The 26,143-nt window shown below is 39.1% G+C and overlaps 1 protein-coding gene across 1 annotated transcript in view; it reads left to right on the forward strand.

Moving 5' to 3' along the window:
* Positions 1–298: 298 nt before the first annotated feature.
* The window catches only part of ACBD6 (acyl-CoA binding domain containing 6), a 208,926-nt gene continuing 183,081 nt past the window's right edge, over positions 299–26,143 (forward strand). The window contains exons 1-3 of the mRNA XM_025364516.1: positions 299–1,213; positions 8,209–8,273; positions 11,365–11,461. Coding sequence (XP_025220301.1) covers positions 992–1,213; positions 8,209–8,273; positions 11,365–11,461 — 384 coding nt within the window. The 5' untranslated portion in view covers positions 299–991. The remainder of the gene's footprint in view (positions 1,214–8,208; positions 8,274–11,364; positions 11,462–26,143) is intronic.

Genomic DNA, 26,143 nt, shown 5'->3' on the forward strand with positions numbered 1-26,143 from the left:
AATGTTATAGTTAAAAAAAAATAGTTTTGTACGTTCCTCTGGGCGTACTTCCGGTTTCACTTCATAGTGTCTACAAACCACAGTGTCAAATGCACAGCTCGGCATGAGAACTGGGCTAAGGCGCGCCCCGCACCCCCCAAACCCTATTATCAGGGCCCGGAGAGGTGCGGAATCCGAAAGTGTGGAGAGCGAAACACGCAGAGTGATTCCACTCATCAGTCACACGGTACGGCGGCACAGCCCCATCTTGCAGTTTTCCATTATTCAACACAGAGCTCAACGCGCACGCAACAGATCCGCGTGCAGGGCTGTTTGGGGGCGCTTGAGGCGCACAATCCGGGGCAGGCGGAACCTTAGTCCTCAGCCCCGCGTTTCCCGCGACTCCGCTCTCACCGCTACACTACCACACAGACGGCCTCCTTCCCCCACCCCCGGGGGCCCGTGCCAGTGCCGGGCTCCGGAGTTCGGGACTGCTAATTTCAGCGAAACGATTAAGAGACGCCCAAACAGCTGACGACACTTTCTTTCCTCTGGCAGGGAAAGGCGTCCAGCGTAGCGTCTCCCACGCTTCCCCGCCGGCGCAGAGCAGGCCCCACAAAAGCTCACGCCGCCGGCACGCATGCCGCCCCGCCCCCACGGCCCGTAGCCAGCCGCTCCCCGCGCTCGCCCGCCCGCGCCTCCCTGGCCCTCGACCCTCGTTCCGTTGGAGGGGCCTCAGGCGAGCACTAGCGAGCTGTTGGCCGGAGGGAAGCCGGAGGAGACCGGATCGACTGGGCAGAGCGGCAGAGGGTCGGGAAGCCTGCTCTGCACCCCCAGGGAGTAGAAGCGGGCAGGGAGCAGGGTTACGTGAGGGAGCGCGCCCCGACTGAGCTTGGGTCCGACTGGAGCTCAGGCTCGGGACCCAGACTGGTGGGCCAGGCCTCCAAACCGGCCTTACACCCGATCCAAGGAGGACACACCGGACGCAGAGGGACGGAGCGAGCAAGGAGACATGGCTTCATCATTCCTGCCCGCGGGGGCCACCACCGGCGACAGCGGTGGAGAGCTGAGCTCAGGGGACGACTCCGGGGAGGTGGAGTTCCCCCATAGCCCTGAGATCGAGGAGTCCAGTTGCCTGGCCGAGCTGTTTGAGAAGGCTGCCGCGCACCTGCAAGGCCTAATTCAGGTGGCCAGCAGGGAGCAGCTTCTGTATCTGTATGCCAGGTACAAACAGGTAAAGTAGCAGGGAAAGGGTGGATGGGGGAGAAAGATACGGAGCATCATCCTGAACGTGGAAAAGATGTTTGCTTTCCTAGGAGTGATATTTATTTAGCTGGGCACTGGACACTGTTTTTCTGTTTTTTTTCTCTGACCTATGCAGTGATCTTGCATTTTACCAGCTTAAGAACCTTTACAAAATGAGGATAAAATAAGATTTATCATTCATTTACTCTTTCCAAAGGGCCACATGGAAGTAAACATGGTAAAGTTAATTAAACTATATTGAGATCCAAGAATATAATAGGATTGTAATAATGTGATTCAGGGCTGAGCGCAATGTCTCACGCCTGTAATCCCACCACTTTGGGAGGCCGAGGCGGGCGGATCACCTGATGTCAGGAGTTGGAGACCAGCCTGACCAACATGGAGAAACCCCGTCTCTACTAAATTACCCAGGCGTGGTGGCGCATGCCTCTAATCCCAGCTACTCAGGAGGCTGAGGCAGGAGAATCGCTTGAACCGGGGAGGCGGAGGTTGCGGTGAGCCGAGATTGCGCGCCATTGCACTCCAGCCTGGGCAACGAGAGCGAAACTCCGCCTCAAAAAAAAAATAATAATAATAATAATGTGATGCAATGCAAAATACAGTATTGCAACTTTTGTAATTTTTATAAAATCCTCAATATCTTTGACTTATGTTTTCGTTGAATATGTCTCTTTTCCGTTTGATACAATCTAAAAATTTGAGAGCTATGAACACCAGATGAAATAATGCCCTTCTTTTACAGAAAAGGAAACTGAAGGCCACGGAGAGTAGGCAGCTTGCCTAGGGTCATACAGATATATCAGTCAGAACTGGATTGTAGCTCCTGACTCAGTCTAAGGCTGTGAACTTTACCTGGAAATAGGGAGATGTATAGACATGTTAATTTATAATTCAGGTTGACATTGGTTAGGTACCAGAAGGGAAATAATTGCTTTGTCATAAGCAACATATATTTGTTCAGCAGCTTTTATGTGCGAGACACTTGGATATAATGCCTGCAGAGAAGGAAAAACATGACACTCACAATTTTTTTTTTTTTTTTTTTTTTTCCCACAGAGAGTTTGGGTTTTCCCACTTTTCCCGGGCTGTTTTTACACTCCGGTCCGCCGGCCCTCCTCCCCAAAGTGCTGGGATTTCAGGCATGGGCCATTTTGCTGGCTGACCCTTGGGTTTTTTTTTTTTTTTTTTTTTTTTTGAGACGGAGTTTCGTTTCTGTTGCCCAGGCTGGAGTGCAGTGGCTAGATCTTGGTTCACTCGGCCTCCCGGATTCAAGCAATTCTCCTGTCCCAGCCTCCCAAGTAGCTGGGATTACAGGTGCCCGCCACCATGCCCGGCTAATTTTTTGTATATTTAGAAGAGACAGGGTTTCATTATGTTCACCAGGTTGGTCTTGAACTCCTGACCTCAGGTGATCTGCCTGCCTTGGCTTCCTAAAGTACTGGGATTACAGGCGTGAGCCACCGTGCCCGGCCGACATTTGCTTTTGAGAGACTTACAAAGTACTTGAGGAATCTAGGTTTGAACACACCTGAAAAATTGCTGACAAGAGTTAAATAACAGTTCAGGAAAATTACAGCTCTTTGGAACACTGGAGGAAATGAAATTCTGGATAATAGCCTATTTTGTTTTATTAAAAATGTATAACCTTTTTTTCTTTTTGCCTCTTGACATAGTTACATATTTTCCCCTGTATTTGTTAAAGGAAAAATAAGTTGGGGGAGAGGCCTGCTGTATTCCTTTTTTTTTTTTTTTTTTGAGACGGAGTCTCGCTGTGTGGCCCAGGCTGGAGTGCAGTGGCGCGATCTCGGCTCACTGCAAGCTCCGCCTCCCGGGTTCACGCCATTCTCCCGCCTCAGCCTCCGAGTAGCTGGGACTACAGGCGCCCGCCACCACGCCCGGCTAGTTTTTTGTATTTTTAGTAGAGACGGGGTTTCACCATGTTAGCCAGGATGGTCTCGATCTCCTGACCTCGTGATCCACCCGCCTCGGCCTCCCAAAGTGCTGGGATTACAGGCTTGAGCCACCGCGCCCGGCCTCCTTTTTTTTTTTTTAACTAAAAAATTTTTTTTAGAGATGGGATCTTGTTCCGTTGCTCAGGCTGGAGGGCAGTTACACACTCATAGCTCACTGCAGCCTTCAGCTTCTGGCTTCAAGTGGATCCTCCTGCTTAAGCCTCCCGAAGTACTGTTATTACAGACATGATCCCCCATGCCCAGCCCCACTGTGTTCTTAAACTGGATATACTGAGTAGAGATGAACCTTGTTTTGAAGGTTGATGTTCATTATTATGAATGTCAGTTAAACATTGACCTGAGAGATAAAGCTCTAGGAACAAACGGTATAAATTATAGTGTTGAATGAAAATTACCTCCAAGTTGGACTTGGAATTAGCTTTCTGGGAAAAGTTCTTGATATATGTTTTCTCTTTGGTCATTTATTATACTTTGTCCTAATAACATTAGAGTGAAACTTTTGATTATTTAACAAATACTTATCGAGAATCGTATTAGGACCTGTAATATGTCTGATGATTCTCTGGGCAGTATGAGACTAACTTTCCCCAAATTCCCTAGAAAATATTCTTTTTTCTTCTAGGACGTATCTTTATTTATTGATATCGGTGTCGTCATTATTCAGTATTCTATTTCTAAGTCATGAGTGAACTGTAGTAACCTATCAACTTGGGAACCATTCTATCTCAGGTATACTCACTTCATTCAGATAATATGAAGGAGGAATGTGCCTCATCCTTTCAAGAACTTGACTTTAGGGTGTTCAGAGATATTCTGTATCTGCAAATAAAATTCTGCATTATTAGGAAATAATATGCTTGCTTAGATACGACACTGGGCCACTGTTTTCATCAGTCTCCTAAATATTTTATTTTTGACAAAATTCTGAGATAACATTAAGAATAGCATCTTTGATAGAATAATAAAGTTGAAAGTCCAATATCATTTCTGCATATTGTATCAAAATTTATCATAAAATAACATTTTGTATTCAGAATAGCAGCCTATTTTGTAGGCTGGATGAGGTTGTTGGCAGGAAGATAATAAATAAGCTAAGATATGAACCTTATTTTCTCAGGGAGAACTCTAAATTTACTTAGCGTCATAGCTTTATTAGTCTCAGATAAGCCTATGGCTTCAAAATAATCTTTCAATAAAGTTTCAACAAAATCAAATGAATGAACAGTTTTTTGGTCGCTCTCTACATCAGCCTACACTCTCCCTCCTAAAGATAGCTAATTGACAGCTGTGAAAACTGGAGAGTAATGAAAATTTGTGAATTCCTGTTGACTTCATGAGATACTATTTAATAATACTTTTTTTTTTTTTTTTTGAGACGGAGTTTTGGTCTGTCATCCAGGCTGGAATGCAGTGGCGTGATCTGGGCTCACTGCAACTTCTGCCTCCTAGATTCAAATGATTCTTTTGCCTCAGCTTCCTGGGTAGCTGTGATTACAGGTGTCTCTCACCGCGCCCGACTAATTTTTGTATTTTTAGTAGAGATGGGGTTTCACCATGTTGGCCATGGTTGACCAGGCTGGTCTCCTGATCTCAGGTGATCCGCCCGCCTAGGCCTTCCAAAGTGCTAATATTACAGACATGAACCGTCGTGCCTTAATACTACTTTATTAAATATTAACCCTTGAGTCAAGTCTTAAATTTTGTGTGATGAGATGGGAAGTACACACAAAGTACTTCTGCTGCATACTGAATTATGTTAACTATTTTGAGGAAAAGCACTTGTGTAATTTCTGAGTTGCAAATGAACTATATACTTTTTTCCATTTTTACTTAACAGAACAACTCACAGATAATTATACCTACTCAAATTTGGGTATTTGGCAGGTAGTTTCTTGAAAATGAATGAAATAAGCCTGTCACTTCAAGGAAAACAACTCAAAGTATTTGTTGCCAGTAATAACATTTGAGCTTTCAAGTGAAAATGAGAAGTTTGGAAAATCTGTATCTGCCACCGTGAGCTTGACAGCTTCCCAGTACTTAAAAACTTTTTTTGATGAGATAAGTGGTGACAGTCATGAATGTGAACGTTTGCTATTATATCATGAAATGTGTCAACATTTGAAAAGTCTGTGTAACTCAGTAAACCATATTTTCTAAATATTTCATGGAATGATGTTACAAATCATGTGTTGATAAAAGATGCCTTTCAAAGTGCAAGTCAGACCAATGGATTTCAGTGTTAACAGTATGAAAAATTCATTGATATGAGTTCAGATTCCTCATTGCAACTGACCTGAAACTACCATCTGTTAGGTTTTGGCATAGTATCAAAGAAGAATATCTACAACTATCTCAAAATGCTGCTAAAATACTTCTCTCTTTTCTAACAACATATCTGCGTGAAGCTGAATTTTCTTCATATACTTCAACCAAAACAACATATTGCAGTAGATTGGATGCAGCAGTAGATATGCAAATGCAACTGGCTTCTAAGCGAGACATTAAAAAAATTAAGAAATGTAAAACAGTGCTATTTTTCTCACTAATTTTTTTAGAATATGTAGTTATTTTGCATAAAATGTTATTTATGTTAACATCTAATGGATTTATTATTTTTAAATGAGCTAATACACATTTTTTAAATGTCCCAGTTTTAATTTCTAATATGGTAAATATTGATAGATATAACTCATATAAATGATGGCTCTTTAGGATCTTGAGAATATAAAGGGATTATAAGACTAAAAAATTTGAAAACTGCTGCCTTAAGTTCCTTTTTCATGGTCAGAGGTGGCTTACCATCACCACATGTATATCATATCCAGGGCAAAGGGAAAGGGGAAGACAAACTCCTTTTCTTTTTAAGGAAGGTATTTGTATCACTCTTCCACACATCCAGTCCCCAGAACCTAGGCAGAAGTTGGATGGCCATGTGTAATGTTTAGCTAGATGATCATGTGTCCAGCTGAGACTTCTGTTACTACAGGAGAAATGGAGGAGAACTATTGGCATTTGTTTCTGCCACTGGATGGTGTCTGGATAAAAAACAAAAATAGTTATAACTGCTATTTTTATGATGTCTTGAAGTTTGTATAATTTATCTCATTTAATATTTCTAACCGTCTGGTAGTTCATGTGATTTTAGAGAGTCCAGAATTGAATCCCAGACTCTATCATTTAAGACAGAATAATGTAGTAAAGGGGTATTGAACTTTGGAGTCAAACACTCTTGGATTTAAATCCAGACTACTAATTAAAGAATATACTAATGTGTGAACTGAGACAACCCTCCTGAGCTTCTCTATCTTCATTTATAAAATGAGTTTGTAATGGCATACCTAGCAGGATTATTTTTTGGCCCATTCAAGATAAAATATGTGAAGTGTTTGGTCTATGGTGATTGTTCAAGAAATGTGGCTCCTTCTTACCCTTTCTTCTCTCTGTTGCATCATAACAGGGCTGCTTCTATGTAAGTATACATTTTAATAACAGCAGAGGGCCATGCGATTAATTGCTAAGCAAATGATAGAGGTGGTAATTGTTATGAATTCAGAGGTAGATGAGATCATTGTAGACTGAAAGAGTTCTTAGAATCTGAAATTTGAGGCCGGGCGCGGTGGCTCAAGCCTGTAATCCCAGCACTTTGGGAGGCCGAGACGGGCGGATCACGAGGTCAGGAGTTCGAGACCATCCTGGCTAACACGGTGAAACCCCGTCTCTACTAAAAAATATGAAAAACTAGCCGGGCGAGGTGGCGGGCGCCTGTAGTCCCGGCTACTCGGGAGGCTGAGGCAGGAGAATGGCGTAAAAAAAAAAAACCCGGGAGGCGGAGCTTGCAGTGAGCTGAGATCTGGCCACTGCACTCCAGCCTGGGCGACACAGCGAGACTCCGTCTCAAAAAAAAAAAAAAAAAAAAAGAATCTGAAATTTGAGTAGAACTGGAAGGTCGTGCAGCATCTTAAAAGCTGAGGAAAGAAGAAAAGGCGTTTCAGGTGAGTGGAGTGACAAGCAAAACCCTGAACTAGGAATCCCTAAGGCAGTCAGTAGATCATTCTGGTTAGATGAAGGCATCAGTTAGATTTTACCAGAATTCAAGTGTGGAAGAGTAATGGGAGATAGTGGGAAAATCCCTGAGAAGTAGATAGGTGCTGTGGATGAGTTAAGAACAGTTACAGGCTCTATTCTAATAGAAAAATGAGACTTTACACAAAACTTTCTAACAAATGGTAGAAAAAGTGAAAAGTACCATAAAAGATATATAGAGTAAATGCTCTAAGGAAGGAAGATGACTTCTGGCAGTGGGAATCAGGGCCTGTATAGTGAATTCTGCACTTGTTTATGCTTATTCTCAATGAAAATATTCACTGTACAGTTTAACTATAAATGTCATTTGCGGATTAAAATTAAGTATTGACCACAAACAAAAGATGATAAGACTGTTGTAGAAAAATAGAATTGTATTGTTGAGAACCCCTGAAATTTTTCTGCATGGCTTTTGGCATCCAAATTTATATTGATGAGTTTCTTAATAGGGCATTTTAAAAGTAGTACACCTTTTCCCAATAGAGTTACGAGAATCAGCATGAAGAAATAGTGTTATGAATTCTGATAAATTATGAATTCTAAACCTTATTCTGTGTTAAAAAATTCTTTATACATGGTAATAAAGAGTATATAATGTATATTGATAACTTGTCTTATGTAAATAGTCTACTGACTTCGAAATGCAACCATTTATCACAGTTTTTCTGTATTACAATATTAGATAATAGTTGTTTTATGCAGTAAGCCAAAGTAGCCTGTATGCAATGTTTGATTCTGTTTGGGTTTTTTGTTTGCTTTTGCAAAGAATGTTAAATTTTGCTGTTCCATATAGGTGCAAATATATTCCAACCTATGGTTACTAAATATACATAATACATTTGAAAAGGAAAAGTTTTCCAGACGTTTCTTTGAAAAATAAGTTCTTGATTTTCCTTCCCTCATTTAGGTCAAAGTTGGAAATTGCAATACTCCTAAACCAAGCTTCTTTGATTTTGAAGGAAAGCAAAAATGGTAAGAAATTCTTGGAACCTTTAATGAGGTTGTTGGAAATGGTTTAGGTGTTTAGGAATTAGAAAGCAGTGAGCTGATTAAAGAATTATTTTTATATTAATCTCTCTCTGCTGTAGACTGTACTAATAACAGGCAATTGGGAGAGAGATTAAAGAAATCTACTTTTAGCTAAGTCTCCTGAAGGATTCTTAGGCTAGCATGTTGGAATATAAGTGGTTCACAACAGACATACATGCCTCACATTTTAATACGTAAGAGAGTAACCATGAGAGCTATTGCTTGAGATTTTCCTTTCCTGTCATTCAGCCCCTAATGGATCACTGCTTCTCCCCTCTGGAGGGATTTTTGAAAGAAGGCCAGAATGATGGGAAGGGCCGAACAGCAGGATACATCCCCATTTTTCATCCTTCTTCCCTGTCCCAGTTTCATCTCCCTGTCTCTTGCTACTCTTGTGTTCCTTGCCCCACCCATGCCACAGTAAATAACAGCTTACAGTACTCTTGGGAAGAAGGGAAAAGTTCAGTGAAAGCCAAAACCAGATACTAACTTCTCTTTTTCTCTGAATACATAAAAAAAGAGTATACTTTTGCAAACTTTTTAAACTTATAATCCAGAAGTTCCCTCTTGTCATTTATGAGACCTTGTCTTCTCTTACCTTGTCGAAGTGAAAAAAGAAATTGCATACAACTGGGAATCTTAGTAATAGAAGGGAAGGCTTTGGAGCATCAGCCCTGGAATTAAAAGAAGGTTAGAAGGTAGAGTTAAAAAAGAAAAAAAAATAAAATATGGTTATAGAGAGAGGAAGTGATAAAATACGGGTTCTGACTTTATATTCTAGAGCAGTCCCACATAAAATCTGGTCCCCTGGATACATTTCCTGCCTGCCAACCGTTTGTTACCCAGCTGTAAGGAGGTACAGAGCTTGAACCCAGATGTAAATAACTTATGTCACTACCCACACTGTTTAGTTCAGCTGATATTTTTTTATATAGGACAGTCTCAGTGAAGGAAGCAGTGCATTGATTATATTTTTGCACAAGTTTTTTGGTTGATGATAACCAACAGTTCTCTGGCATTTTATTACTGTTCTAAAGAATACCTGATGTTAACGTTTACAGTGAGTTTTTTGTCATAATTTATGAAATTTTATAGCTTCATTTTTTTTCTGTGCTTTACCTGTTTCTCCATTGTTTTTAGCAATTTAAAAAATTTAGATTTTATAGCCACCATAATAATTGTTTAGGCAAGATATTAGATGACAAAATATTCTGGAACTATTGGAGAAAAAACTATTGAGGAAAACTGTTGTTAAAATGCTAGGTGAAAAACTATTGGGGAGCAAAACCATGGGTTACAGGCTGACCCACCATTTACTTTTTAATTATGAGGGAGAAACCTGACAGATACTGCCGTTACCAAGCCATGAATCTTATTGATGATGGGGCAGACTGACATCACGTGCCCCCAGTGTGATGCGTTGAAAAGGGCATGTCACCTATATATTACTCAGCTGAAATAATTTAACCCAATTCTAATTATGATGAATCATTTCTGGCAAGAACACTATGTAGGTAAGGAAACAATTAGACAAATTCAAATTGGGAGATATTTTATAAAACAGTTGGACTCTTAAAAAATACCAACAATATGGAAGACAAAAAAGCTGACGATACATGAAACTCAATCCTGTGTGTGGATCTTGATTGGTTCCTGGTGTGGGAGAAGAAAGCCATAAAGGACGTTATTGGGACAGTCAGGAAAATCTGAATGTATGGCCTCTGTATTATATAATAGTATTGATAAATTTTCTGAGTTTGTGTAGGCTGATCTATTTAGGGATGAAGTGTTATGATACATACAAGTAATTCTCAAGGAATTCAGTGAAAATAAATTTAGAAAACCTCAGAAAGATGTTATATTCATCACAGAAGCAGGAAGGTAGTGAAAAAAATGTGAGATTGAGTTCTGTTTGACAGCAAATCAGGGAAATCGAGAAACCCTCGTTGGAATTAGAAAGAATTGGCAGGGAAAAACCAAGAAGGAGGCCTGTCCTGGCAGCCTGCAGAGGGTGGGGAAAAAAAAATGATTCAAAAGGAAGCTCAGGACTAAAATGTTGCTTTTGCCATTTATATTGTAGGAAGTCCCTAACTTACTCATTAGTGTTTTTTAGTTGTTGTTTTTGCTTTTTGCTTTTTTTTTTTGAGACAGAATTTTGCTCTGTTGCCCAGGCTGGAGTGCGGTGGTACCATCTCAGCTTACTGCAACCTCTGCTTCCCAGGTTCAAGCAGTTCTCCTGCCTCGGCCTCCAGAGTAGCTGGACTACAGGCACACACCACCATGCCCGGCTAATTTTTGTATTTTTAGTAGAGATGGGGTTTCACCATGTTGGCCAGGCTGGTCTCAAACTCCTGACCTCAGGCGTTCTACCTGCCTCGGCCTCCCAAAGTGCTGGGATTACAGGCATGAGCCACCGCGCCTGGCCAGTGTTCTTGTTTCTGCCCTCACCATCCCTGACTTTTGAAGTCCCAGACTGAGTTCCCAGGATCAGTTACTAGTAACTTATAGATGAGGTAAGAGCAGAAAGGGAAGGTGGATTTCTTGTATCTTAGTAAGAAGTTTGATGCATTTTCCTTGGGAATATTGTTTTTTATGTGATGATTAGTTTCTGTATGACCAAAATCCCATAAGCACAGTTAATTTATGATAATAATCTGTATTAGTCTGTGGAGCATACATCTGCAATAGGGGTGAAAATTGGTTTGAGGAAGTTATAAAATCTTAGATTACAGTGGTTTGTGGTTTTCCAAAATTTAATAGATATGCAGTGTATCTGTGTTTTTAAAATTTCATAGGGGAGGGTGATTAGGAAAAAAAAAAATGTCTGAAAAGGCTTCTTAGGTAGGGCAATAAGGTCTGTATAGCTGTAGACCAATGTAAATGCAAAAAGACAGAACTTCTGTATCCATAACTTATTATCTCTATATTCCGAGACCCTTGAAATGTGCGTGCAATTTTTTTTAATAATAATAAGAAAAATGCTATTTGTGTTATTTGCATAATGACAGGCCATTTTGGATATTCCATATTGTAGGGAAGCATGGAAAGCACTTGGTGATTCAAGCCCCAGCCAAGCAATGCAGGAATATATTGCAGTAGTTAAAAAACTAGATCCAGGTTGGAATCCTCAGGTAAGACTTAATGATTATAAATAATACTTTCCAAAAACTTATGATCTTTCTCTGAAATAAATGTCTAAAACTAAGCTTAGTTTTAAGTAACATGCTTAAAGTTTTACTTTCTTGAAATATTATAAAGTTATTGTAATATTTATCTAATAAAATAATTGCTGGCCAGGTGTGGCTCACACCTGTAATCCCAGCACTCTGGGAGGCCAAGCCAGGTGGTTCACCTGAGGTTCAAGACCGGCCTGGCCAACATGGTGAAACCTTGTCTCTACTAAAAATACAAAAATTAGCCAGATGTGGTGGTACACACATGTAATCCCAGCTACTCTGGAAGCTGAGGCAGGAGAATTGATTGAACCTGGGAGGCTAAGGCTGCAGTGAGCCAAAATCAGGCCACTGCACTCCAGCCTGGGCAACACTGCGAGACTCTGTCTCAGAAAAATAAAAATAATTAATAATACTTAAATAGTAACATAACCAGCTACTGATGCTGAGAACTTCTCTGAGTTGCAGAGTTTTTGAAAGCAGAAGAATTTGAATTACATAAGAATTGGAAAGAGTTTAACTTGAGATTATCATGCTGGAAAAAACGTTACTCTTGGATTTCTTTTTTATGATCACCTTCTATGCAAGGGCAAAATGCTTCTTATTAGGGATAAAAGATAAATAAGACATGATTTCTGCCATTGTATAGTTTAAAGTGTAAGAGAGAAGGTAAAACATATCAATATATATAATCTTTAATAGTATAAAACGATAATAATGTAAATGTTAGGGAATCCAGCAGGAAAAGAGATTGCTTTGGACTTTGGAAGCATTAGATATTGTTCACTTAAATATACCCTGTTTTTCTCATATACTTATTGGAGAACATCTAGAAAAAATTTAATAAAGGTGAGGTCACTATTTAAGAATATTGTTAAATGATTAACAGGTATTTCAGTGAGATAGAGGTTGCACTGTACCACGTAAAACATGCAAATTGAATTTTTTTCAATAAAAACAATTAGGCCAAACATTTTAGCAGTTAATGAATTAAACAATTTTCAATGTTTTTGTAATAATTACATGGGTACATAGTTGTTACTGGTATGAAGGAATTTGTTCCGTTAATCATGGAATCTTAAAAATCTCAGACTTGTTAGGAACTTTAAAAGATTATATATTATGACATATTAAAAATGTAACTTAAGAGTACAAAATGGAAGAGATAACCAACTTTGGATATCTTTAATGATATGACTGCCTTTTAGAAGTCATTGAAAAATTTCCTTCTTTTTTTTTTTTTTTTTTTGAGACAGGGTCTCTCTCTATCAGCCAGGCTGGGGAACACAGTGGTCGGATCTTGGCTCAATATAACCTCCACCTCCCAGGTTCAAGTGATTCTTCCACTTCAGCCTCTGGGACTACAGGTGTGCACCACTACACCTGACTAATTTTTTAATTAAAATTTATTATTATTTTTTTTTTTAGTAGAGAGAGGGTTTTGCCATGTTGGCCAGGCTGGTCTTGAACTCCTGACCTCATGTGATCCACCCGCCTCGGCCTCCCAAAGTGCTGGGATTATAGGCATGAGAAATTTCCTTAATGTTTCTGATGTGCATGAGTCTTCATTTTCAGAAATTTTCTATTTTTTATAAGACCAAATATGCATACAAGTATATATCTCAGGGTTCTGAGGGCTTAAAATCTGAAAATCAGTGGTCAAAACAGGTGCCCCCTGAGCTGAACTCAGCCTAAACAACTGTTGCACAATGTTTAAAAATGAAACAAAACTTGAATATGAGTGCCTTTAGGCAGAGTATTTTTCAGGTCCAGTCACTGTGTTCTCATCCTTCTCTGTTGATTTATACAACACTATTGCTGATGCTTGGCCTATGAAGGCATTTGAGTTTATAAATTCTGATAAATGACAGAATTTATGATTTCTTACCTTCAGTACTTTAGTAATATTTCGTCAGCTATTACTCTTAAAATGCTTGCAGGCCAGGCGCAGTGGCTCATACCTGTAATCCCAGTACTTTGGGAGGCTGAGGCGGGTGGATGATCTGAGGTCAGGAGTTCGAGACCAGCCTGACCAACATGGTGAAACCCTGTCTCTACTAAAAAATGCAAAAATTAGCCAGCCATGGTGGCGGGCGCCTGTAGTCCCAACTATTCGGGAGGCTGAGGCAGGAGAATCGCTTGAACCCGGGAGGCAGAAGTTGCAGTGAGCCGAGGTGTGCCATTGCACTCCAGCCTGGGCAACAGAGCAAGACTCTGTCTCAAAAGAAAAGGCTTGCAGATTCCAAACAGGTGTTAAGGATGCTTTTTTTTTTTTTTTTTTTTTTTTTTTTTTTNCTTGTCTGTTGCCTTTAGTCAGTGTGCTTGAAAATAATTTCAACTGCTCCATGTCATGGAATTAGATATGCTTCGATTAGTCTCTACTTTCTTTTTTTTTTTTGAGACGGAGTCTCGCTCTGTCACCCAGGCTGGAGTGCAGTGGCCGGATCTCAGTTCACTGCAAGCTCCGCCTCCCGGGTTCCCGCCATTCTCCTGCCTCAGCCTCCCGAGTAGCTGGGACTACAGGCACCCGTCACCTCGCCCGGCTAGTTTTTTTTGTATTTTTAGTAGAGACGGGGTTTCACCGTGTTAGCCAGGATGGTCTCGATCTCCTGACCTCGTGATCCGCCTGTCTCGGCCTCCCAAAGTGCTGGGATTACAGGCTTGAGCCACCGCGCCCGGCCAAGGATGCTTTTTAAAAGTGTCTAAATCTAACCTATTGAGCATATACTTGAGTAAACCAAGCAGAACCAAAGGCACTTTCATATTCTTTAATTAATTATTTAATACATTAAATAATAAACTTTAAAAAATATATTATTTAATACATTGAATAACATTAAGATATATATAACATTATTCTAAAAGTATTTTAACATTGGAATCCAGTTGTAAGGAGGAATTTTGTGTTTTATTTACATTTTAGTTTTTAGTTCAAACACTCTAAGCTGGTCCCCTTTGACTCATAGCTTTTTTTTTTGTCTTTTAAACTGTTGGGAGGCAGATCATAACCTCCATCTCAGAAGAGATTTGTCATTTAGTTCATTATCTTTTAGGTTAAAAATTTTCTTTTGATATTCTAAAAAAAAATAATAATAAGAACAACACTCATTCTGAATGTGCTGAGTTCTTTTTTTTTTTTTTTTTTTTTAGATGGAGTCTCTATCACCCAGGCTGGAAGGCAGTGGCACAATCTCAGCTTACTGCAACCTCCACCTCCCAGGTTCAAACAATTCTTCTGCCTCAGCCTCCTGAATAGCTGGGATTACAGGTGTGAACCACTGCACCTGGCCTGAATGTGCTGCGTTCTTTACATGTATTGTCTTTTGATATCTTCACAAAAAGTCTTCACAGTTAGAAACTACCATAATCTACATTTTAAAAATGAGGAAATTCAGGCACAGAGAGATTTAGTAACTTACCTAAAATTAGCCAGCTAAGGCCAGGTGTGGTGGCTCACTCCTATAATTCCAACACTTAGGGAGACTGAGGCAGGAGAATCACTTGAGGCAAGGAGTTTGAGAGCAGCCTGGGCAACAAAGCAAGACCCCATCTCTATTTAAAGAAAAAACAAAAACAAAAATATTAGCCAGGCAAGGTGGTGTTGCATTATGGCTGTAACTTTCGTAGTTTAAGGTGGGACAGGAAAACTAGCACAAGTTTTTTTTTCTTTCACAATTTCTTGGATAGAAGATTTGTTCTTACTGTTGATCTTAGTAACCTCAGCATACGATGTTTTTCTTTCCTTAAGTTGAGAACTTTTACCTTTTCACCTAAAGGAAGCAATTTATGGCTTTTCTTTGGCATACTGAATTGCCAATATCACTACTCTTCTACTTTGGGGTCATTATTAAGTAAAATAATGGTTACTTGAACACAAACATGGTACTGCAACAGTCGACAGTCGATCTGATAACCTTGAAGGGAACTAAGTGATTAATGGGCAGGTAGCATATACAGTGTGACTATACTGGCTAGACAAAAGGATGCTTTATGTTCTAGGTGGGATGGAGTGAGTTGGAGTGGAGGGCGTGAGATGGTGTGAAATTTCATCACACTGCCCAGAATGGTGCACAGTTTAAAACTTAGAAATGGTTTATTTCTGGAATTTTCCACTTAATATTTTGGATTGGCAGTGGGTAACTGAAACCATGGAAAGTGAAACTGTGGATAAAGGAGGGCTACTGTGTAAGTATACTATAATGATCAAAATGAGGAATTTTAACGTTGATTTAGTATTGTCAAGTCTATAGTCCATATTCAAATTTATCGTTATAATGATAATGTTCTTAATAATGCCCTTCAAAGTTATTCTTCAAATGCTGATCCATCTTCTAATGCAGGGTCATGCGTTGTATTTAATTGTCATGTATCTTTAGTCTCCTCTAATGGAGCAGTTTCTCAGCCATTTTTTTTCCTTTCTTGCCCATGATACTTTTGCAGATTACAGGCCAGTTGTTTTGTAGAATGTCCCTTATTTTGGGTTTGCCTGATGTTTCCTTATAATTACATTTAGATTATACATTTTTAGGAAGAATAGCACGCAGTTGTGTCCTCCTCAATACATCATACCAGGAGGTACATGATATCTGTTTGTCCCAATATTGGAATGTTAACTTTGATCACTTGGGAAAGGTGATGTCTGCCAGACTTCTGTACTGTGAAGTTCCTATTTTTCCCTTTGTGATTAATGGGAAGTTAATTCCTTTTGTAATTAATTAATGAGTACTTTGTGGGGAAACAGTTTGAGACTATGTAAATATCCTTTTCCTAGTCAGATTTCACCCACTAGTTTTAATATTTGTGAATTATTTTTAACTCCATAATTTTGCCTTCATTTATTATTTAGCATTCTACTGTAAGGATGGACTTTCCCTTTCTGCCCATTTATTCATTGTCGAGAACTTTCCTCCCATTTTTTAAATTTATTCATTGTCAAGAACTGTGAAAGATCTGAGATTTTACTCTACCTGGAAGCTGGTCAGTTAGCCTGTTACTGTTTCTTAGATGCTGGCAGAAAGCATAAGACTCTTGGGTCAGAGCCAAAGAACTTTATTATTCATGGCATCACAAACTGTATGAGCTTCATTTGGTTTGCATTGATTTTTTTGTGTTCCTCAAATCCCACAGGGATGACGCAGGTGGTCCTAGCTGGATTCTTACATATGCAGTGTATTGTGCTATAGGGAAGGAGCACTGAGCTATGGGGATTGACCACTTTTTTAGCAGGTGGAAGCAAACCTGATTGTTGTCAGGGGATGGAGATACATTACCTCATCCCTGAAGATGGCTTCCTGCATACACAGGAAGAAATGGCCCAGGTAAAGAATGGTCAGGGCCTGGCCTATTGAGCAAGAATGTGTTGGGACACTCAGGGCTCATGGTAGATTGCCTCACTCAACATTCATGTATTTATATCAATTTAGACTCACAGATTTTTATTCAGTGGGATATAATCCATTAAGATCATTATTTTTTTGTCTACTGGGAGTACCTTCAAGATGGCTCCTGTATTTATATTGGTATAGACTCATGGATTTCTCTTTTATTCAGTGAGGTATAATTCATTAAAAGCATTTATTTGGCCACTTGGAGCTTTTTCAAGATGGCTTCTATGTCCTTTTTGATATGTCCCCATCATTGAGCATTTTCTTACTTCTTGGCACAAGACGTTTCAAGCAGTACTAGTTTCCTAGGGCTACTGTAATAAAGTGCCACAGATGAGTACTTTGTGGTTTAAAACAACAGAAAATTATTCTCTCACAGTTGTGGAGGCGTTGGAAAGAAGGTGTTAGCAGAGCCATGCTCCTTGTGAAGGTTGTAGGGAAGAATCATTCCTTGCCTCTTCCAGCTTATGGTGGCCGCGGGCATTGTTTGGCTTGTGGCAGCCTAGCTCTATTCTTAGCCTCTGTCTTCACATGGCCTTCTTCCCTATGTTTCTGTATCCAAATCTCCTTCTCCTTTTTCTAGTAGACACTAGTAATTGAATTTAGGGCCCACCTTAATCCAGTATGACCTTATTTTAACTTACATCTGCAAAGATCCTGTTTCCAATTAAGGTCTTATTAACAGGTCCTTGGGATTAAGATTGGGGCATACCTTTTTGGGGGACACAATTCAACTCACTACACAGACTTATCTGATGTTTGCCCTGCCCTATCCCTGGAATTGGCTGCTTCTCTTTAACTCTTTAGTAGAGAATAGTATTTAGAAACCAAGGTCTGGATGCTCGGGTATGTTCATTGCTACTGGAGTGTCATTGCTTCTAGGCCCTCTCATAAGACAGACCTAAAATTACATATCCTCAAATGTATGTATCTGTAGATACATACACACTTTTTTTTTTTTTTTTGAGGCAGAGTCTTGCTCTGTTGCCCAGGCTGGACAGATCTGCAGTGGTGCGATCTCGGCTCACTGCAACCTCCGCCTCCCGGGTTCAAGCAATTCTCTGCCTCAGCCTCCCAAGTAGCTGAGATTACAGGCGCCCACCACCACGCCCAGCTAATTTTTGTATTTTTAGTAGAGACGGGGTTTCATCATGTTGGCCAGGCTGGTCTTGAACTCCTGACCTTGTGATCCACCTGCCTCAGCCTCCCAAAGTGCTGGGATTAAAGGCGTGAGCCACCGCACCCAGCCATACACACACACATTTGTATATACATGCATACATGCATATGTATGTATATGTATACATACATAGATACATATTGAATACACATTCATTTGGATCTGACACAGACATGTGTATACGTGTATTAATACTTATGTAACTCTCACACATATATGTCCTGTATCAGTATTTATATATTTATCTACTTATATACTAAAAACCATAAGTTTATATTCATACCTGTAATTCCATCCCAATACTACAGGGTACATGCTAGCCTTCCCTCTTTCATATTTGTAACTCCTTTCTCCAACAGAAAAACCCTGGCTCCCAGTATCCTCAATATAGTTACTCATTTGCTTAAGTCTAGAACATACAGAAAGTAGTTTCAGAATTTCTAACCTATACCACTGTGAAAAGAAAATTTACCAATAAAGTTCTCTAAAGGAGTCTTTGGTTTTTGGCAAAATTTATGTATAGTGAAATGTACAAACATTAAGTGTGTAATCCAGTGAGTTTTGACAAATAAGGCAGTTTTGTAAAATCTTTGGTGAAATTGGAAAATAACCGCACCCCAGTCACCTTGTTTTTTTGACTACTACTTAATTGACTCAGTGATCACATGGAAGGGTAATATTTTCCTTAGTGTGAATGCCCTGAGCCATAAAGTAACCCTGTTCTGAAGTGGCTTCCTTGCTTGTAAATAAATAATGTTGACATGTAAAGCAGGACCACCAAACTGTAAGTCTTGGAGTAATTTTAATGTATTTTCCACTCTGGACAAAAAGATGTATTTTTTTATCCCTGATAAATATTAATGGTTCTGGAAGAGGACATTTTCCAAATTAAAGAATTAGGTATTTTTTTTCGTAATTCCCAGGTAGTATCTGATATTTTCCATAGCTCTTTGGAGAAGATTCTTGTTCCAAGATGCGTGGGTACTATTTCTTTTGAGTCCTGTTATACAAAAGCTTTTAAGTACTAATAGCAGAATGATTAAATTTGAGTGTATTTGGTATCTTAGTCATATACATTAGGCAAAAACAAAAAAGCCCATAATGACATTAATGATCTCTCTCCAGATCTCACTGATTAAAAGATTAATAGTATGTATTTTGTATATATAATTAAAATTTATCCTAATCTATAATAGATTACCATTTTATATTGAACCAAATATAAAATGAGACATTTTGTTCTCTTTTCTACCATATATTAAGGTGTTATTGATACCAGTCAGTCATTTATTTCACACATTAATTTTATACTTACTGCGCGCAAGTTGTAATTCTAGGGACTGGGGATTTAGCACTGAACACAGCAGAACAACCCCTGCTCTTCGGAAGCTTACAGTCGGACAGAGATAAATAATAAAGTAAATATTATAGTAACTATTAATATTGTATTAGTAAATGTTGTGGTGTCTTAAAAAGTGATTAGTACTATGGAGAGAAAGCAGGGAAGAAGGATAGGGCACACAGGAGGTAGGGATACCTTCTTAATTTAAAATAAGATGGTCAGGGGAGGCTCACTGGAAAGGTAACATTGAGCATAAATTGAAATTAAGTGAAAGAATGAGCCATACAGGGGGAAGAATATTCGGTATAGAGGAAACAGCCAGTGGAAGTCTCTAAAGCAGGATCATGCCTGATGTGCTCTAGAAACTGCAATGAGAACTGAATGTATATGAGAATGAGGGGTGGAGAAATAGAAAATGAGACAGAGTTGGGTACATGGTAGAGCCTGCTGTAAGGATTGTGGCTTTTACTCTGAATGAGAAGCAAAATATACTGATTGTAAACTTGTAAAAAGACTTAGGTGTTCCTCCACATTGTCCACTAAATAATATTTTCATGAAAATAATAGAGGCTTATGGCAACAAAAATTCAGACAGTGTGGAAGAGTAGAAAATGAAACTTAAAACCAGTGCCTTGCCCCACACACTTACACACTCTTTCAGTCCCATTCCCTAGAAGTATCTTTTCACTTGTGACTGTTTCTGTAGTCCTGCAGAGCTACCTCCATAACACTGAGCTCTAAATTCTTCTTTTAAGAAAGGGTTTCTTTGAAAATGAAACGTTTGTCTGATAGATAGAAGAAGGTTAACTTAGTTTCTGCAATTCCACTTCTCTTTGTTCTCTACCTCTGTTTCTACTCGCATCTGGTAAAACCTTTAGTGACCGCCAGAGGGAGCAAAGTTCATTATAAATAAGATGCAGTTTTATTCTCAGGAATTTCTAGTGTTTTCTATGTGTTTCTGTTAATACCTTGGTTCTCTCTCTTGCTTTTTTTTTTTTTTTTTAACTTCTTAGATCTTTAAAACTTTTATATTTACTGGGGATCTTATTATTAGCTTCATTTCTCTTCACCTCCCTGGCCTGATGATGTTTAGACTAGGATCCATTGTTATTTGTGTGTTGTCCGTGGAGATAAATAGCATAGATGAGAGAACTGACACCCTCCTTTCTGTAGTTCCAGCAGCCAAATAAGTGGTTGTCTAGCTGTCCAGTATCCATCTAGCCTTTTGCAAAATTTGCTGCTATTCATCTGTGGTTTTTGTAACATCATCTTAGTTATCTTTTACCTGTAACAATTATTGAAAGAGTAGATAAATTTTTACCTGCTGTTTATGCTTACCTGTGAAGGCAGTCATAACTTTTACAATTTATATTTTAAAAAATAACCAGACAGATTTGTTTATTTTTGACAAAAATTTACCTTTGACTTTTTTCTTGTTATTCATATCTAATTTTTGCTGACTATAAGGTGTTACATTGAGGTTCTCTAGCTGCCTTATGCTAGAGAATAATTCTTTAAGTTATATTTTCTCATGTATTAAAACTCTTATCTCAGAAAGAAATTCACCTGACTGTTGAACTTGATAGTACTCCATCTAGCCCATAGGCTCTTCAAGGCAAGGACCGTGTCAGATTCACCTTTGTGTTACTATTCACCACCTACAAAGTTCAACACAGGGCCATGCCATAGAGGGTACCTAGATTATTCTAATTTCCTTCTAATTCTCCTTTCCAGGGTAAATAACATGAATCCCTTACATTTCTCTCTTAGAGTGTGTTTCCAACCTTCCTCTGGTTCTTCTTTTGTTTCTTCAAGTTCCAGGGCATAACTTATGCTCAGTATAAGGGGAATACTTTATTTAATTTAATTAGCATTTTTAGAGCATATAGGTATGTAGGATACTATTAGCAATTCCTGAAAAAAGCTACCTGGGAATAAATAGAATACTCAGCATTTGTGGTTAAAGACTAACAGTGTTACTGAAGAGATTAAAATATACACAGGGAAAGTGAATTTTGAATCAAGATTTGAGTATAGTAAAGGCCACTTTTAAGGTAATAGAAATATTATAAAGCACAAAATCTGCATGATTAAGTATTTTTTTGCCCCAAGATTCAGCCTGTGTTGATGATTTTCAAAACTGTGTCTCTCCCTATCATTCTTGCAGTTTTAACCACAGCCTATATTGATTCTAAACTTATGTTTTAGCCCTGATCTTTTCTGTGATCCTGATCAGGGCTTAGGGTTTTTAGACCAGGGTCACAAAAAAAATAAAAAACAAGTGCCTTCATGGGCCAGGCCATTAACATAAATGAATGAAGTGGGTTTTGATTTATATAGAGAGAATCACGAAGCTGTGGTTTGCAGTGAAGTGCATGCCCTATTTAAAGAGGAGAATTGGACCTTAGCTCAAGCCAGTTATTGCCATGAATGCTCAGTAGTACCAGATCTGATATAAAATCTCGATTTCTTTTTTTTTTTTTGAGATGGAATCTCACTCTGTTGCCCAGGCTGGAGTACAGTGTTGCGATCTCGGCTCACTGCAGACTCTGCCTCCCAGGTTCCAGCGATTCTCCAGCTTCAGCCTCCTGGGTAGCTGGGACTACAGGCACATGCCACCACGCCCAGCTAATTTTTGTATTTTTAGTAGAGACGAGGCCTCACCATGTTGGCCAGGCTGGTCTCGAACTCCTGACCTCAAGTTGTCCGCCCACCTCAGTCTCCCAAAGTGCTAGGATTACAGGCATGAGCCACCGCACCCAGCCTGAAATCTCATTTTTTAAGTGATATCTTCTGATTTTTTTTTTTTTAAGTTAAACATAATGTGAGCCTAATCAAGTACTTCTACAAGCTCCATTTGGCTTGAAGAACTCTGCCTTTTTGGCTTTGAGTTTCATGTGCTGGAATACTTATTGAGCATTTCTGTTTAGTATTGCATTGGCACTTCTAACTCAACAGGTCTAAATAGAACTCATCAACTCTCTACCCGCTTTACCGTGGCCTTCAGATGCTTTCTTCTCCTTCATTGCTTATTTAATGGTACGGCCATATACTGAGTTCATTCAAGTGAGAAACCTAGCAGTGATCCCTGAGTCTCTTCTTACTGCTTTTTCTTAGTGACCTATTTAATTAGTTACCAAGTGTCACTAATTTTATCTTTTAAGTAATCTACATCTATCACTTTCTTTCTATCTCTACTGCCTCTGTCTTAATATATCATCATCTCTTGCCTGGGCTGTTGCAATGCCTCCTGTATTCTCCTTGTTTTGAGTGTGGTACCTCTCAATTCTGTCCTCCACATTGCTTCTGAATTGACTTATCTGAATGTATACCTGACCATGTTTTCCCCATTTAAAAGTGGTTCCCCTTTACTTACAGGCTAAATTAGCGTGACATACAAAGTCCACCATAATCTGGTTTATATTCACACTTAAGTTCCACCTATTTATCTCTCTTCATCTTTTATTTTAGATTCTAGTACTATCAGACTGCTTGTATTTTCTGCTTGTGTTTTCTTTTTTTCTTTGGTTTTGAGACAGGGTCTGGCTCTATCACCCAGGCTGGAATACGGTGGTGCGATCTCTGCTCACTGCACCCTCTACCTCCCGGGTTCAAGCCATCTTTCCACCTCAGCCTCCTGAATACCTGGGACTACAGGTGCGTGTCACCACACCCAGCTAGTTTTTTGTATTTTTAGTAGAGATGGGGTTTCGCCATGTTGCCTAGGCCAGCCTTGAACTTCTGTACTCAAGCAATCCACCCGCCTCAGCCTCAAAGTGCTGGGATTACAGGCGCACCTGCCAGACTGCTTGTATTTTCTTACAAATATGTGGGGTACCAGTGAAATTTTGTTACACGTATACAGTGTGTACTGATTAAGTCAGGGCATTTAGGGTATCTGTACATTTTCGTCAAGTGTAGTCCCACTACTCTGCTATCAAACACTGAATTTATTCCTTCTTTCTTACTGTATGTTTATACCCTTTAACCCACTTCTCCATTTTCCCCTCTTCCCCTGACTCGCCCCTCCCACTCTCTTTTAATTGTCTTTCCACTCTCTACCTCCATGTGATCAAATTTTTAGCTCATACATATAAATGAGAATGTGATTATTTGTCTTTTTGTGTCTAGCTTATTTCACTTAAGATAATGACTTCATGTTCCATCCATCCATGTTGCTGCAAATAACATTTCATTCTTTTTATAGCTGTATAATATTTCATTGTGTATATATACCACATTTTATTTATCCGTTCATCTGTGATAGACATTTAGGTTGACTTGTTATCTTTGCTATTGTGAATAGTGCTGCAATAAGCATGCAAGTATTGATTTCTTTAGAGAAGAGGCTTTAAATGAGATTGATGAATATTTTGTTTGTTTTTGGAGACAAGGTCTTGCTGTGTTGCCCAGGCTGGGTGCAGTGGTGCAATCCTAGCTCATTGCAGCCTCAAACTCCTGGGCTCAAGTGGTCTTCCCACCTTTGCCTCCCGAGTAGCTGGGACTTACAGGTGTGTGCCATCGCACCAGCTAATTTTCTTTTTCTTTTTCTTTGGTAGAGATGGGGTCTTGCTTATTGCCTGGGCGTGAGCCACTGTGCCCAGCTAAATGGATATTTGACATAGGCGTTTCTCTAGCATAAACTTCTTTTTAAAAAAGGGATTTATAGACTGAGTGCGGTGGCTCATGCCTGTAATCTCAGCACTTTGGGAGGCCAAGGCGGGCAGATCATCTGAGGTCAGGAATTGGAAACCAGCCTGACCAACATGGTGAAACCCCGTCTCTACTAAAAATACAAAAATTAGCTGAGTATGGTGGCACTGTAATCCCAGCTACTTGGGAGGCTGAGGCAGGATAATTGCTTGAACCCAGGAGGCAGAGTTTGCAGTGAGCGGAGATGGTGCCATTGCACTCCAACCTGGGCAACAGAGCATGACTCCGTCTCAAACAAAAAAAAAAAGAGATTTATAGAGCGGGAAAATTTTGCTTCAGGAACGAGGCAGAAAGTCCAAAATTCCTTGTCTAGATTATATTGTTCTAAGTATTATAAATCAAATTGTTGTTTAATTCAGTGGACTATAGAGGGCAGTGTTTCCCAGTTTAAAGTTGCTGTGATTTTTCTGTGAAACTAAATACACTTGAATTATGCTTATTTTGTGTGTTTCCCTAATAGACACACAATAAAAACTATAAGGTGAGAAATTATTTTTTAGCTGTACTTAATAAATAAAAATACATTTTAATGAAAAATTATAATAATTTCAATAAAGATAATCTTACTATCTTTATGTCCCAAAATGATGTACTTTTGGGATAATAGATTAGAACTAAAAATGACTTTGTTTTCCTATTCAATCCATGTAAGTTAAGAAAAATAAGCATCATATGGTGATCTAAATTCGTTGGAAAATTTAGAGAAAATTAGTATCCTGTGCAACTAAAATTTTCTTTTGCAAAAGAATTCTTTTTTTTTAAGAGATGGAGTCTCACTATGTTGCCTAGGCTAGACCTCAACTCCTGGGCTCAAGTGATCCTCCTGCCTTATCCTTCCAAGTAGCTGAGACTACGGGTGCACACTGCCCTCCCCAGCTTGCGGAAGACTTTTTAAGACTTCTTATTTGTGCGTTAGAGCAGGATAAGCTTTTTGTAGATACAACAGTTACACATTTTAGTAGATTAATTGAATTATGATGTTAAAGCTATAGCTAAAAGAAATAATCTAGAAATAGTTTCTTTCCTGATTTTAATAAACCATTTCTGACTTATTTTAATAAAAATGTAACCTGTGTGTATTAGTTGGGAATTAAGAACTAGGACTGCATTTTATCTGTTTTTTGAATTATAAGGAGATTATTTTTTCTACTGAAAAAAACATTTGTTCTAATAGTAAACTCTATTATGACATGTTTTGTTACTAGGAACAGAGATTGATTATATTTTGGGCCAAATTTATTAACCTCCATATAGAGGTAATTTTCAATACAGAAAAGCATGGTGTGTTAGTAAAAACATTTAATGGTCTATCCTACTGACTTTATAGAGAGTTATGCAATATTTAGGAACTGTAGGATTCTTAATGCTTATGTGTATGCTCTTATATATGTGTATGTGTTTGTCAGTGGTCCCTGTTTGTGGTTTAAAAATGTATAGCAGTCCTCCCTGATCTATAGTTTTGCTTTCTGAGGGGTTGCAGTCACCTGAGGTCAACGTTGTTCCAAAAATATTAAGTGGAAAATTCCAGAAGTAAACAATTCATAAGTTTTAAATTGCATGCTCTATTGTGATAAAATCTTTCCTGTCCCACTCCATACATCCCTTCATCAAGATGTATCATTACCTGTTTCTATATAGGAAAAAACATAGTGTATATAGGGCTCTGTAGTGTCTACGGTTTCAGGCATCTACTAGGAGTCTTAGAATACATACCCCGTGGATAAGGGGGGATAATATTATACAAAACATTATATTGTGTAATGTTTTGCTTAGCTTCGGAGGGGAACTGGTGAATAGATATATAATCTGATATATTCATGGGATATTTTCACATTTCTTCCATCCATGTACTTGAGTTTTTTAGTTTTCTTGTTTTCGTTTGTTTGTTTGAGACAGAGTCTCGCTCTGTTGCCCAGGCTGAGTGCAATGGCATGATCTCAGCTCACTGCAACCTCTGTCTCCTGGGTTCAAGCAATTCTCCTGCCTCAACCTCCCAAGTAGCTGGGATTACAGGAGTACGC

The sequence above is a fragment of the Theropithecus gelada genome, chromosome 1 (genome assembly GCF_003255815.1).
Source record: "Theropithecus gelada isolate Dixy chromosome 1, Tgel_1.0, whole genome shotgun sequence".
Lineage (NCBI taxonomy): Eukaryota > Metazoa > Chordata > Mammalia > Primates > Cercopithecidae > Theropithecus > Theropithecus gelada.